Consider the following 15,514-nt stretch of genomic DNA (forward strand, 5'->3'; position numbering starts at 1 on the left):
TCCACAAACATGACAGAAAATAAATCATGTTTACAAGAATGTCTTTACAGAGAGCTGCTCGAAAAAATAATTACGCCGTCTAAATTTTGCACTGTTTTTAGATCGGAGAGAAAAAAGGAGAGAATCTGGAAGTGAAGAGACTCACATCACATCTCTCATCTCTTGCTCGAGGCACACACTCTTTTTATGAGAATGTGCTTTTGGTGAAATGATCAAAGGTTCATAAGAGTCATAAATCACAGAAAACCAAAATACACATGCAGAAAATCTAAATAGCCATTTGAAAATTTGGACAGAATAAAAAAATGCATGGTTTACAAAGGTGAATTATGCAATAAAAAAACAAAAACATTTAAAACAAATTATTTTGTATTGTAGTTTTTATAGATGACAGCTCTAGAGGCCTTTCATTAAGAAATTACTTAGAAAAAAATACAGGTATTTTTTGCATACAAGACTAGGTATTTTATTTCACTTTCCTTTATTTCTTTGTTCAGTCGATAAGAAATCAAGTTTTTTAAGGAAAACCAACCGAAACATAAGGGTCTTATCTAGCGAAACAATAGTAATTTTTGCCAAAAAAAGTACTTGTTAACAAGAACTTCTCGTCTTGCACTAGCCGTGTGAGGCGCCAGAGTGACCTTACACTCTAAAAAAACAAACGGTGCTATATAGCACCAAAACTGTTGCTTTGGATCGTAACCATAGAAGAATCATTTTTAGTGCCATATAGCACCGGTGAAGCACCTGTGTAGAACCATATAGGGGCCATATAGCACCACTATAACACCACATATGGTTCTACAAAGCAATATGGTTCTACATTGGTGCTTCACTGGTGTTTCACTGGTGCTATATGGGACTAAAAATGGTTCTTCTATGGTTACGAGCAAAGAACCACTTTTGGTGCTATATAGCACCGTTTGTTTTTAGAGTGTACATTTTACGTAATTACGTCCAAAGGTCACGCATGACTGGACATATCCAAGTGTGGAGAAAGACGAGAAATTGGGTTTGCGTTTTTTTGGGGGGGGAAAATGACAATCATTTGTCTGGATAAGACCCTTATGCCTTGGTTGGGATTGTTTAGAGCCATTTGAAGCTGCATTGAAACTGTAAACTGTTGAGGTCCACTAAAGTCCACTATGTAGAAAAAAAAAACTGTAATGTTTTCCTCAAAAAACATAACTTCTTCTCAACTGAACAAAGAAAGACATAAACATCTTGGATGACTTGGGGGTTATGCATTTTTTGAAAGAAAGTGGAATATTTCTTTTATCCAAAAGATCTTAAAGGGATAGTTCACCCAAAAATCTAAATCAGTGCTTACCAATCCTTGTCCTCGAGGGCCCCTTCCAGAAAGTTTTGGATATCTCCTTATTTAAAACACCTGATTCCACTTATTAGCCGCTTTCCAAAATGGTAAATATGTCTTCCTAACAAGCTGATGAGTTAAATCAGGTGTGTTAAATAACAAGGTATCTAAAACGTTCTGGGAGGGGGTCCTCGAGGACCAGGATTGGGAAACACTGATCTAAATCATGTCATCATATACTCACCCTCATGTTTTTGAAAACCTGTATGAGTATCAAAAGATATTTTGATAAATTATTGTAAGCACACAGTTGATGATACCTATTGACTTTCATAGTAGGAAAAACAAATACTATAGAAGCCAACGTGTACCGTCAACTATGTGCTTATACCACCATTTATTAAAATATCTTATTTTATGGTCAACAGAATAAAAACTAGTTTAGAGGACAAGGGTGAGTAAATGACAGAATTTTCATCTTTGAGTAAACTATCCCTTTAAGATCATGTGATAAATTACACAGCTTATGTACTCATTTGCTGTGTTGAATAAAGGCTATTACTATGTCCGAAAATCATAGTATTCGAAAAACAGTAGACAAAAACTGTCCTGGGAAGATTTTGAAATGTGCATTTAATGGACACTTTACTATCCCATAGTTGACTGGAAACTTTACTTAAGCTGGTAACACCAACATTTTTATTTTTCTTCAAGTGAAAAATTTAAGTATTTTAAAGGAACAGGCCCACATTTTGGGAATTTAGCTTATTCACCGTATCCCGCAGAGTTAGATAAGTCCATACATAACTTTCTCATCTCAGTGCATGCTGTAACTCTGTCTGACGCAGCCCCCGCTAGCTTAGCACAAAGACTGCACAAAGTGAATGGCTCCAGCTAGCATACTTCTCCCAATAAGTGACAAAATAACGCCAACATTTTCCTATTTATGATTTTGTGATTTGTATAGTCACACTGTGTACAAACAACAAGGTCATATGAGACCAACAGCTCACTTATGGCAACATATATCATGTGATGTATCAACATGGCGGATGTAGTACATGTTTCATTCATAATATCCATATTCATACTATACAGAACATACTGTTTTAAAGGTCGATGAGTTGGTATTTCATCTAATTCATTACATACTGTCACATATGCGATACTGGACACAGTTAGTTTTACTTTAGCAGCATAAAGGTCATGGTTTCAATTTCCAAGAAACACACTTACCTGTACCTTGAATGCATATATACATACATTATATATATATATATATAGAGAGAGAGAGAGAGAGAGAGAGAGAGAGAGAGAGAGAGAGAGAGAGAGAGAGAGAGAGAGAGAGAGAGAGAGAGAGAGAGAGAGAGAGAGAGAGAGAGAGAGAGAGAGACAGACAATATCATTAGGATTTATGTGACCCACCTGTAAAGATCCAGGTAAAGTATTTTTGTGATATACTGTTTTCTACAAAAAAAGTCAAATTAAATTTTGACACTTCAATCTCATCATTACATCATGAACCTTTAGCCTGGATTTCACACACAGCATCACATAAAGTACCTTGGTGTTACCATATTATACCATCACTGGACAATTGTATCACCGTAGTAGTTTACCCATACATTTAAAGAATACAAATAGCAACCAGATTTAAATATTCTTTTAATTAAAAAAACTTTTAAACTGCATGAGTCATTTATATTACATATTTCCTTAAACCACTGCTACTATTGTCCATTAGACGGCAGTTGAACTGTTCATTGAAGGCCTCCAGTAGTTTTGGAATGGCTTCTTCTGTTGGGACATCCCGCCCCAGCTCCCGGCTCAGTGACGTCACACCTTTCCCCACGAGCCCACATGGCACAATGTTATCAAACCAACTCATGTCCGTGTTGCAGTTAAGAGCCAAACCATGGGATGTTATGTATCTTCCACAATGGATACCTGTAAAACATGATATCAATATAATTTCCAGCCAAAATGTAATCCTTATATTTAATATATTTCATGTGTTTAAATCATGTAGATGACTTTACTTTTATTTTAAAATGTGGATAAAAGATGAATAAAATTAAGATATAGACCGTTTTATCGGATGCACGTGCAGTGACGCGATACGCGTCTGGTCCAAACTATACTTCAAGGTTTAAGTTTTTTTTAATGGTCTGACTAGTTGCTAAACTTAAATCTTGAATAAATACCTCGTCGAAAATAACAAATGTTACGGTTTCCGAGGTAATCTACGTGTTGTTTATTTTGCTTGTTATATAAATAAACTACGTTTAAAGAACTTTGTTGTTATTTATACTAAGCAGGGTTTACCGGAAGTTACGTGTGGACCACGGACGCCGCTTGTTTATGTTGTTACTGCTGAAATCGTCTATACACCTACAATATGACTTGTTGCATATATAAAGCCAAATGGTAACTTACCGATTGCACATATTTTGTTGTTGCCCACCCATACACCGGTATCTGGAGATGTTGAGGCTTTGATCCCAAACTTACTGCATGTATTGATCACAGTCCTTTCCAATTCACACACATACCATCTTACACTCTTCTTAAAGCAGCCCAGATTTAGGATTGGATAACAGACTAACTGACCAGGCCCATGAAAAGTTATCAGTCCACCTCGGTTTGTACGGAAGAAGTCTGCGCCTAGGTTTTTCAGTCTTTGTTCCTCTTCAGGAGGGTAAGGTTTCTGTCTGATGCCAATGGTGTACACAGGCTCATGTTCACATAGTAGTAACGTGTTTGGGTTGTTATTAGATGAATCAAGATGCTGCTGTATGTGGTGTTGCTGTATCTTCAAGGCGTTGTGGTAGGAAATCCTGCCTAGATACACCACTCTGACAGCGGCCTTACCTAAAGACATTGTGTTTTTTCAGATAGGTATTGAAGCAGCAACAGGTCAGAATGATAACCTGCTATTTCTTACCTATAAAGACAGAAAACAAGATCATGGTTAATAGTTATTAATAGTACATCTATAAGTATTTGTTTTTTAATATATACATATAGACCACTCCAGTTTTGACTTCAATCATCATTTCTAGATGTATTGCATTCATGTAAAACCAAACCATGTAAAATCAAACCCTTGCACTCATAACATATATCAGTGCCATAGTTTTGTCAAGATGCACACCAGATTGTTATTTGTAAGCCATGTTTGTAAAAACTGCTTAACACCTTCCTCGCCAGTGTTTTAAGAAAAAGTTGCCAGCCAGCGCCAGCATTTTTCATGATTTTCACAAAAGTTTAATGCCTTCCAGAATATGTTCTTCTTTATATACACTCACCGGCCACTTTATTAGGTACACCTTAGTACCGGGTTGGACCCCTTTTGCCTTCAGAACTGCCTTAATGGCATAAATTCAGCAAGGTACTGGAAACATTCCTCAGATATTTTGGTCCATATTGATAGGATAGCACCACGCAGTTGCTGCAGATTGGTCGCTGCACATCCATGATGCAAATCTCCTGTTTCACCACATCCCAAAAATACTCTATTGGATTTAGATCTGGTGACTGTGGAGGCCATTTGGGTACAGTGAACTCATTGTCATGTTCAAGAAACCAGTCACGTTTTATGACATGCCACATTATCCTGCTGGAAGTAGCCATCAGAAGATGAGTACACTATGGTTATAAAGGGAACATGGTCAGAAACAATACTCAGGTAGGCTGTGGCGTTGACACAATGCTCAATTTGTACTAATGGGCCCAAAGTGTGCCAAGAAACCATTACAGCATCATCACCAGCCTGAACCATTGATACAAGGCAGGAAGGATCCATGCTTTCATGTTGTTGACGTCAAATTCTGACCCTAACATCCGAAAGTCGCTACAGAAATCGAGACACATCAGACCAGGCAACATTTTTCCAGTCTTCAACTGTCCAATTTTGGTGAGCTCGTGCAACTTGTAGCCTCTTTTTCCTATTTGTAGTGGAGATGAGTGGTACCCGGTGGGGTCTTCTGCTGTTGTAGCGTTATGCGTGTTGTGGCTTCACAAATTCTTTGCTGCATACCTCGGTTGTAACGAGTGGTTATTTCAGTCAAAGTTGCTCTTCTATCAGCTTGAATAAGTCGTCCCGTTCTCCTCTGACCTCTAGCATCAACAAGGCATTTTCGCCCACAGAACTGCCGCTCACTGGATATTTTTTCTTTTTCGGACCATTGTCTGTAAACCCTTGAGATGGTTGTGCGTGAAAATCCCAGTAGATCAGCAGTTTCTGAAATACTCAGACCGGCCCGTCTGGCACCAACAACCATGCCATGTTCAAAGTCACTTTATTCCCCATTCTGACGCTCGGTTTGAACTTCAGCAGATCGTCTTGACCATGTTTACATGCCTAAATGCATTGAGTTGCTGCCATGTGATTGGCTGATAAGCAATTTGCATGAACGAGCAGTTGGACAGGTGTACCTAATAAAGTGTCCGGTGTATATAAACATACAATAATATAATTCAATTTTTGTGAAGGACTTCTGATAGAGATTAGATTCAGAGCGATCTTTAAAACATACACAGAGTTCTTTCTCTTTCACGTGGGGCGACACTTTCGGGTTGTATAAGTTGCGGAAGTGCGCTACCTGGTGGATAATAGCGATACTACGAAAGCCAGAAATTCTCGTCATTGGCATGGAAGCATTTTCTCTTAATTGACAAGATAACGGAAGTTTGATTGTCTTATTTTCCCTGTGCCTGTGGTGACGTATATCCGAGTGAAACTTCTGAAATGAAAAAAGGTAGGGCTGGACTTGAATTCGTCCATTGAGAACTGATTGGATAGTTTGAAGTTGGTTAATTTCTGCAATCTTTTCCCGGACTCCGCCCACCTGCTAAACCTTATGACCGGAAGTAAAGAGAGATCGTTTCGGAAGGAGGAGATTTGCGTTTTTGATAAATTACATAAAACCCTGTCAGGGAAACCGCCCCATAATCGGTTTACTCTGTGGATTTGATTTGGCAATTTTCACACAAAAGAGAAAAAAATTATCGCCATTGCGGAAAATCCTTGTGGCGATGGTAAGATTGACGATGCAACAATATTGGTTATGAAAAAAAAAAACGCAAGAAAAAACCTCTGTATCACTGCCACAAGTTACCCATCAGAAAGGGTTTTTAGCACAAGGGGAACATTGTTACATGCCTGCTTTCCTCCCTGAAGCCTCAAAATGTTGATCGTTGACCGTTTTTAAAGGTTTAGTGTTTTTAAAGTTTTTATTTAAGGTATTTATTTTATTATTATATATTTTTTATTAATTAATGTCAACATTCTATTGTTTATGTTTAACAGCTTACAGATTTTAAATATCTCATCTTAAAGGGCCTAAAATAAGGAAAAGACACTTTTGGTTTGAGACCACATTTGAGTTACATTTGAGTCCAGCACTTTATTTAAATTAAAAGTCCTGTGTAGCACATTTTTACTTGAGTGTAATAAATGAAAAAAAAAAAAAAAGAGAATCGTGATTTCATTTCCCATGGAGAAAACCGTGTTTCATCATGCAGCCCTAGTAAAATTATTATTATTGATTTTGAAAAATGAATTTGAACTTTCTCTGCAGTATTGAAGATCTGAAAACACTGTATATTTTTGGTTATTTGGACAATGTTTTTCCCATTTTAATTTTCAGTAAATAAATGCCAATTTTGCAGAAATGTTGTCATTAGTTGACAAAATTAAAACGAAAATTATCATAAACATTGTTTAGTCATCACCACCATTAAATAAGTTACATTAAATCAAAGACCTTGTTCACCCAAAAAAGAAAATTCTGTCATCATTCACTCCCTCTCATGTTGTTACAAACATATATAAATGTCTTTAAATTGTTGAACACAACCAAAGATATTTTGAGTAATGTTTTAAACCAAACTGATCATGAGCCCCATTCATTTTCATAGTATTCTTTTTTCCTACTATGGAAGTGAATGAGGCTCATGATGGGTTTGGTTACAAATATTACTCAAAATATCTTCCTTCATGTTCATCAGAACAAAGAAATGTATACAGGTTTGTAACAACATGAGGGGAGTAAATGATGACAGAATTTTCATTTTTGGGTTAACTATCCCTTTAACTATCAAACGGTAACTGCCTGTCATTTACTGGTTAGTTACCATATTTTAGTACACAATTCACAGACACAATCCACTTGTCTAACCTAGCTATTATTTTACAGGTTTAAATAAAACACATGTAACATGTATAATCCTGAGAGAATGCTTTACAGTTCAAACTATAATTTGACATGTCTTAGCGCCCCTCAATGGTGAACTTTGTTAGTTTTTCTTAAGTCTAAACGTGTTTCTTTTCTATTTAGATCAACTGAAGAATAAGAAACCGACATTAGAAAAAGCTGTGAACTTTGTTCAAATGTTTCGCCTTTACATATGGAAAGCAGTAAACGAACGGAAGATAACTGTCATGTCAAGAAAGGATCAACAACAGCTGATGTGCTCATATTTAAAGATAACCATTAACACGAAACCTACCAATCAAAACGAACAGAAACAAAACGACACTTGTTAAATATAAACTGACCGTTCATAAAGATAACTAACGTTACTTTATCTGTTGTAGTGTTATTACTCACTTTGCGATGCCATTCAGAATCAGTATTGATCGATCTCACTCTTCACAGGATCACGAGGGAACACGCGCAACATTACTGCCACCTCATGGTGTGGCGCAATATTCACGCAATAAATCTGCTTTTTAATGTCCATTTTTGTGTGTTTTATAACATTTATATTATATTTATTACATTATTACATATAATGTATTTAATGTAGTGTTTAATTTTTTTATTTAAAATATAACAAACACTTTTACATAAATTCCAGACATCCAAATTACATCCAAATAGTTACACATTCAAAAGAACAGCGCATACAAAAAATAGAGATGGTAGTTGACATGGAAACAAAAATTCAGTTCAACCCATAGGGTTCAACCGCTGCATGTGACGTCACGCCTAGGCGGGGTTTGTTTTCAAACTCCAGACGCAGGCATACAGCAATGAAGATGGCGGCGGCGGGGTCCGCCAAATCCGCTGGACTAGGGCAGAGAGGAAAAACAAGGCCAGACGCTCTCTCTGCACCGCTGTCTCTGGAAGAAGCTCGGTGCCCGGTATGCTCTGAAATCCTGCTGGAGCCGGTAACGATGCCATGTGGACACTCTGTATGCCTGCATTGTTTCCAGCGGACGGTGAAGTTGATCAGTCTCTGCTGTCCGCTGTGCCGGCTGCGAGTGTCCAGCTGGGCCCGCAAACAGTCCCGGGAGAAGAGCCTGGTCAACACCGAACTCTGGGACCTGGTCCGCCTCAGTCACCCGGAGAGGTGTAAGAGGAGAATGGAGCAGCGAGATGGAGAGACGGCGGATGATGGTAAGGACGGTTTGACATTTTATTAAATTACTTAACTTGCTCATTTGACCAAATCGCGGCTTGATATACAGTTTTCAGATATATCGATCTTGGTAGAGTGTCAATGACAACTTTGTTTGACGTATTTTTACTTTGTGTATCATAGTAAAGCGAGTAAATCTGCAATGTAATGTGGAAAAACAGCTTTGTTTTGATAGGGGCGTTCACACCAGTCTGCGCTATTTTTTATTTTTAGTCTGGACTGTACAGATTTTTCACTTTATGGACGTTGCGTTTTTAAAAATGGCCTGGTACCTAACAACAGTTAAAGTTTAAGAAAGTGCACTACATTCAGCTTCTTCCAGCTGTTTTTGAACGCAGTTACGCGTTCTGCGTTTGAACGATGTGCAATTTTGTCATCAGCTACATGTTTGACGCTGGAGAAAATGATTGGCGCATGACGTCAAAGTTCCGCGAGAGCTATTCGAAACTAGACTTCTCCTTGTTATTTCTCAATTCGCTCTCGCGGTATCATGATGTCACCCGCTTTCGGTTCTTGCGGCGCCTCATGCAGCCGAAAACACCTTATATCATGTAGGTGCAGGAGTAGTTGTTTGCCCGGACGCGTCTTAAAAGACTTTCGTGCTCGGTTACTTTGCGCTTTACTTTATTTGGCTGCTTTTAAACGCAATATAGAAACGTCATAGGATCGGCACAGTTTATGTACAGTCCTTACGATAACCATATTTTTCTTGCTCATTTTCTACTAAATGTACAGTAGCTACTTCTACATATTCTCAAAGGTAAATATTGTAGTTTTCTTACAAGCCTGTTGCTTGGACAAGAGTGTAAACTTGTCCGGGCATGTGTGTGTCCAGTGGGAGGAGCTGTAGTAAATGAACTGCTAGGATTACATGTCAAGTGTTTTTATCATTTATTCATTTGTTTGCCTTTGGATTAGAAAAGAGAAAAGGGGTCATTTTTGTTGCCAGCATGTCAGGTTGTCTGTATTCATTCTGTTTATAGATATTTTTCGAGCACCTGAACCAATTCATAAACCTGGAGAAATGCGGCAAGAGTACGAAAAACAAAAAATCAAGGTAAGTTATATGTAAATGCCTTTATTACACACACAAAACTTATTTCCATGTTATTTAGACAATGTGATACTCATTACCATGGTGCATAATATTACTTTAAAGTGTTTTTGTGTTTTCATCTGATATACAGATGATGCACAGCATAGTTTTGTAAAATGCAAAGCAATTATGATTTCTAATAAGCTTGTTTTAAAAGTTTTGTTATATACTCCTTATAACATGAGGTTCTGTTATATTAAGTATGAGCATTTAAAGCACAATCTCACGTTTCCAGGGTGGAGGCAGTGAAGAAACTGAAGAGAGAAAGAAAAAAGTCCCCTTACACAGAAAGGATGAATGCGGGATGCTAAAACATTGTCAATATCCTGTATGTAAGGCTCATCATTTAGTTGCCATATTTATAGTTATAGTTAAAGTATGATGAGTGTTTAGTTATGGTTATCACAGTAAACCTCTTACCTTGTAGTTTTTATGTGTTTCAGTTCTGTGGAGTTTCAGACTCTGAGAATGAAGAGCCCGTGGGAAAGAGGACCAGACATGTTTCTGCATTTGTGAGAAAAACAAAGTGCTCCCCTGCCTTCAATAGAGGGTATTAAACTTTTATGATGTTATTTTGGAATAAGATTTAATCCAGCCTTCATTATTATTGGTGAACCAATTTGGTATTCACAAATAGTGATATTTAAAAAGTGGCTAAAATGGTGGACACACCTACTTTACAACACACCCAGTATCGAATCTGGATCTATCACTCCTGACTGGTACCCAATTTGATTAAATTGGGTTACAGTATTGAGGTGTGATACTTTCCAAGTATCGAATTTCTTTGTCACTATGGAAGTAACCAAATGCTAAGCAAAGGTTAACCATGCAAAACTATCTTGCATTTTAATATGTAATTCTTGGATTATTTATGTGAATTTTGCGGATATTTTTGACTTACCGTGCATTAAAGGGATACTTTTTTCTCTACTCTTGGAATTGAACTTCGTGTTGCTAACCCGATGCTCTACCAGAAACACCAGACCAGAGAACTAAAACGTCTTTCACACAGCGCATCGATTTCAGAAAATTTCCTAAAAAATTGTCAGAGTGCCTTCTGTGTGAACATGAACGCAAACACGTCCTGGAATTGATTCTGGGATTGCTCTCGTAATGTGGACCAAGTAACATCGTCATACTCGTAACGTTTACGGAACGCATCCTGTGTGAACAAAAGGCAGGAACAATGCTGTAAGGGGTGTGTTTTAGTGATGAGGTATAAGTTGTCGCAATAACGCAATGAACTCTTAGCTTTTAAATGCCGATAAACGTTCACAATTAAAAATTTCTGAAAACTAAAAATACGGAGATCAGGATGCTCCTCACTGTCTGCTCTGAAGCCGAGATTGTTCGCCAGCTTAAAGAATGTATTTTTTTTTTAGGAAAGCATTCCAGGATTTAATAGACGGTTTCAGCAGTTACAACATAAACAAGTGGCTTTTGTGGAACACGCATAACTTCCGCAAAAAATCAATAACAACAAAGTCCTTTTTAGAGTAGTTTATTTCTGATTACAAGCAAAATAAACAACAAGTAGATTACCTTAGTTCAAATCATAGATAAACGTTACTGTGTATAATGTGTACTATTTGATGTATACAATCTTAACTACAGATCGGCTGCCAAACCTCCCAACAAATAGCTGTAATCCATGATAACGTTTGTTATTGTCGACGAGGTTTTCATTCCAGAGTTCAGTTTAGACACTAGTCAGACCATTAAACAAACTCAGACGCGTAATTGCGTCACCGCACGTGTGTCAGATGAAACCCTCTATATAGTGGACTTTAGTGGATCACAACAGTTTACAGTTTCAATGCAGTTTAAAATTACAGTTTCAGTGCAGCTTCAAAGGACTCTAAACGATCCTAACTGAGGCATAAGGGTCTTATCTAGCGAAACAATTGTAATTTTCGCCCAAATTTTTTTTACATTTTAACCACAACTTCTCTTTTTGCACTAGCCATGTGATGCGCCAGCGTAACCCTTATGTATAATCACAATTATGTATAAAATGTCACGTATGCGAAACTACCACTCCACTGTTTACAAGTGTAGAGAAAGAGGACTGTTCTGACGTGGTTGTATGTAAATTGATCCTAATTGATGTTTTTGTGTCAGTTTATTGTTTACGATGCTCCGCAAGGTTTCACATATGTAACAAGCAACTTTTTGATGTGATTACATAATATGTAAGGTTGCGCTGGCTTTTTTGTTGTTGAGAAAACGACAATCATTTTGCTAGATAAGACCCTTGGGCTGTAGTCCATACTGGTAATTCACTGTAGGCTTTAAAAGGTGAATTCTGTTAAAGAAAATATATCGCCTGGCAGTGAACTTTGAGCGTTATCATTTTGCAGGTATTATTTATGCTCTAACAGCAACATTACACACTAACTAAAGTTTGAAAAATGGGATCAGGATATACGAGACCTTTATCTCTATTGTTAGTCAACTATGCAAATACAGTCATCAGCGGATGATGATAATATCATTGTGGCTAGTGATAGAGCGTTATATCAGGCCGATTTTTGCGCATTTATGTGTATCGGCACATATGGCTGCTGTGTTCACCGATAGTTTTTTCCGGCATTATTTACAGACAGAGTGCTGGAAGCTGCAAGCAATTGCAGGTCGTGACTAAAAACAACCAACCTTTCCATGACAACATCGAAGGCTCAGCCTAACAGCTGATCATAGTTGGACAAAGCGGGTTTTTGTTTCTCATCTCTATATATTTGTAGTAGTAGAGCGCAGCTCATGGTTCCATAGCACCCTCACCTGTTTTTACTATTTGTTAAATATAGAAAAATGATAAATATAAAAAAAACATATTTTTGCTGCATCACAGTTGCCTTCATAGCAGTGCCGTTCAGAGGAGTAGGAGCTGTACCGACTCGGACGATGGCAAAGGAAAGAGCAGAGGTCACCCACATCATACTGTACCTGAAAAGGTACAACATTTTGGACACATCTGTTCATCTAATTGTTCAGTTGTAATCTTTGGATAAAACACCAATGTTAGTAGAAATGATAAAGTTGTTATACTCACTGGCAGGCTTGACAATGGACAGGATAATTTATTTTTAGTTTACCAGTTGTCTTTACAGTCAGTGTTATAACTCTTATAATCTATTTCCACTGCAGGCTTGCGTCACTTATAGTTTCAATGCTGGAATACTTCTGTCCTCTGAGAACAGTAGGTCTTTCTCTGCCCCGATACTCAGCCTGGATAAGAAGCACCACTGGCGGGGTCTACACGCCTCTTCTGCTTCACTCATGCTTCAAACCAAATCCGAGAGGTCCATTAGCCCGGAAAGCAATGATAGCATATCAGAAGAACTCAACCATTTCAAGCCTATTGTTTGCTCGCCTTGCACCCCACCCAAAAGACTGCCTGACGGACGACTTTTGGAACCCACGATTGTAAAGTCAACCCCCAGGAATTTGACGCGTAACCTGCACAAGTCCACGAGCTACGAGGCCAGCCCCACCATCTTGCAGAAGTGGAAGCAGATCGAAGTTGATCGTCAGTCTATGAAGGTGTTATCCAAGGGTACCATCACAAGTCCAATTGCAGAGGATCTTAGCCTTAAATTAAGTCCTGTTAAAGAGCAGGAGAGCCGACCTTGCAGTTGTGTTATAGCTGAGGAAAGCTTGCAGGATCATCCATGCTCTTGTGTTGCAAGTGCAAAAAAGTCAAAAAATCAGAAGGAAAAACATGTAGTTAGTAATAAGCGACGGCTAATTTTCGATCAGTGTATGAAAGAGGAAGGTACATCGCCAGCTAGTGCTCTCATCAGGTTAAAGACCAAAACTGTTGCAGATACTTCAACCCGAGACGGGCACGGCAGATGTGAAACACTTTGCGAATATGGACTATCAGAGATGAATGAAAAGATGTTTGACAAACGTGTCGGACGTCGCAATAAGGACACTGTAGACCCTGAGAACCTCATAAACGAGCCCGCTACCAGTTGTGTACTTAACAGACCTACCTCAAGACGGGGCAAAAAGAGAAGCCACAAAACCAAACATTTGGAAGAGACCGTACAGACGAAACTTTCCAGGACGGATACTTGCAATCCCTTCGACAGGTTTGACGATCCGGTCGTCCGAAGAATGAATCAGGAAAGGACTGACAGAGAACTAGCGCTAAAGCTACAGAGACAGTTTGACAGAGAATGTCAAAAAGTGGACAGACACAAGACAAGTTATGAACTACGATCCTGGGCCACAAAAGATGGATTAGTTGGACATAATACACGAAGATCAAGAAGAACCTCTAAAAGAACTGAGCACTTTAACTTGAGTTCTTAAATGGACCTACGTTTAGGTAGTGAATAGTCAAAGTTTTTCTTGTTTAGGCACTAAAGAGGTTTCCAAACATCTGGTTAAGTATTGCAAGTAATGCAGGATAAGTATTTGCCCATTTCACTTGTCTTTTAGCAGATGCTTTTGTCAATTGAATTACCATTGAAATGAATAATCAGTCCACCTATAGCAACCTGGGCTTAAAGGTTAGATATGTACTCACCCTCAAACCATCCTTGATGTATATGATTATATTTTTCATCAAAGTGGATTACTGGAAGCTAGTTATTTTAGTGTGTAAATATTGATATTTTTCTTACAAAATCACATCGATTGCCATCAGAAGGCCTTTATTAACCCCCATATTAGTGCTGGGAAAAGATTAATCGCGATTAATCGCATTCAAAATAATAGTGATTTTTTTGCATAATATATGAGTGTGTGTAATTATTATGTATATATAAATACACACACATTCATGTATGTATTTAAGAAACATTTACATGTGTGTATATATATATATATATATATATATATATATATATATATATATATATATATATATATATATATATATATATATATATATATATATATATATATATATATATATATATATATATATATATATATATATATTTATAAATTCTATATTATAAATAAATAAATAAATACAAATTATATATAAATAAAAAAATCTGAAATGACTATATGTATTTGTGTGTGTGTGGTTGAATATACATAATAATTACACTTGGTACGCACACACATATTATGCAAAAAAATCACTTTTAATTTGAATGCGATTAATCGCGATTAATCTTTTCCCAGCACCACCCTATATACATAGGGATTACTTCTGTAAAGGGTTGATGGACTTTTTTGGGCTTTAAATCAAAAGCACCATTTACTACCATTATAAAGCTTTGTACCGCCTAGACATTATTTTATATAACACTAATTGTGTTCATCTGAAATAGATCATAAATCATATACATCAAGCATGACTTGAGGGTGAGTAAATCATGGGGTCATTTAAATTTTTAGGTAAACTATTCCTTTAAGTCTTGGCTCTGGGGCAAAATATTCATATACAGAATAGCCTTTAATTTGGATTGAAACCTGCACTGTTTTGTTTCCAGTTTAGACTTTGTTTCATGAGTACGCAAGGGTCGGCGTGAAGTGCCCTTGACGTAAATTTCTTTATCAGAATAGTAAGCACGTACTGTATGCGCACTGCAAGATGCAGGTATGTAGGCCAGGAGAGGTATTGCAATTTGTCGCAGTGCACATATGCGTATGAGTAAAATATAAAATATTTATTTTAACTGTTCTGGTATTGCTTGCGTACACATAAA

The 15,514-nt window shown here is 37.4% G+C and overlaps 2 protein-coding genes across 2 annotated transcripts; one reads left to right on the forward strand and one right to left on the reverse strand.

Moving 5' to 3' along the window:
* Positions 1-2,962: 2,962 nt before the first annotated feature.
* Positions 2,963-8,005, reverse strand: lipt2 (lipoyl(octanoyl) transferase 2). The gene is made up of 3 exons (XM_065281846.1): positions 7,930-8,005; positions 3,752-4,259; positions 2,963-3,262 (listed from the first exon to the last, which is right to left on the reverse strand). Exons 2-3 carry the CDS (start codon positions 4,194-4,196, stop codon positions 3,015-3,017), a joined length of 693 nt encoding a protein of 230 aa, XP_065137918.1. The 5' UTR covers positions 4,197-4,259; positions 7,930-8,005; the 3' UTR covers positions 2,963-3,014.
* Positions 8,006-8,320: 315 nt separating this feature from the next.
* Positions 8,321-14,670, forward strand: rnf169 (ring finger protein 169). The gene is made up of 6 exons (XM_065242950.2): positions 8,321-8,721; positions 9,727-9,800; positions 10,075-10,167; positions 10,283-10,389; positions 12,694-12,796; positions 12,990-14,670. Exons 1-6 carry the CDS (start codon positions 8,355-8,357, stop codon positions 14,160-14,162), a joined length of 1,917 nt encoding a protein of 638 aa, XP_065099022.2. The 5' UTR covers positions 8,321-8,354; the 3' UTR covers positions 14,163-14,670.
* Positions 14,671-15,514: the final 844 nt, after the last annotated feature.

This window comes from Paramisgurnus dabryanus, chromosome 8 (genome assembly GCF_030506205.2).
Source record: "Paramisgurnus dabryanus chromosome 8, PD_genome_1.1, whole genome shotgun sequence".
NCBI classification, from domain to species: Eukaryota; Metazoa; Chordata; class Actinopteri; order Cypriniformes; family Cobitidae; genus Paramisgurnus; species Paramisgurnus dabryanus.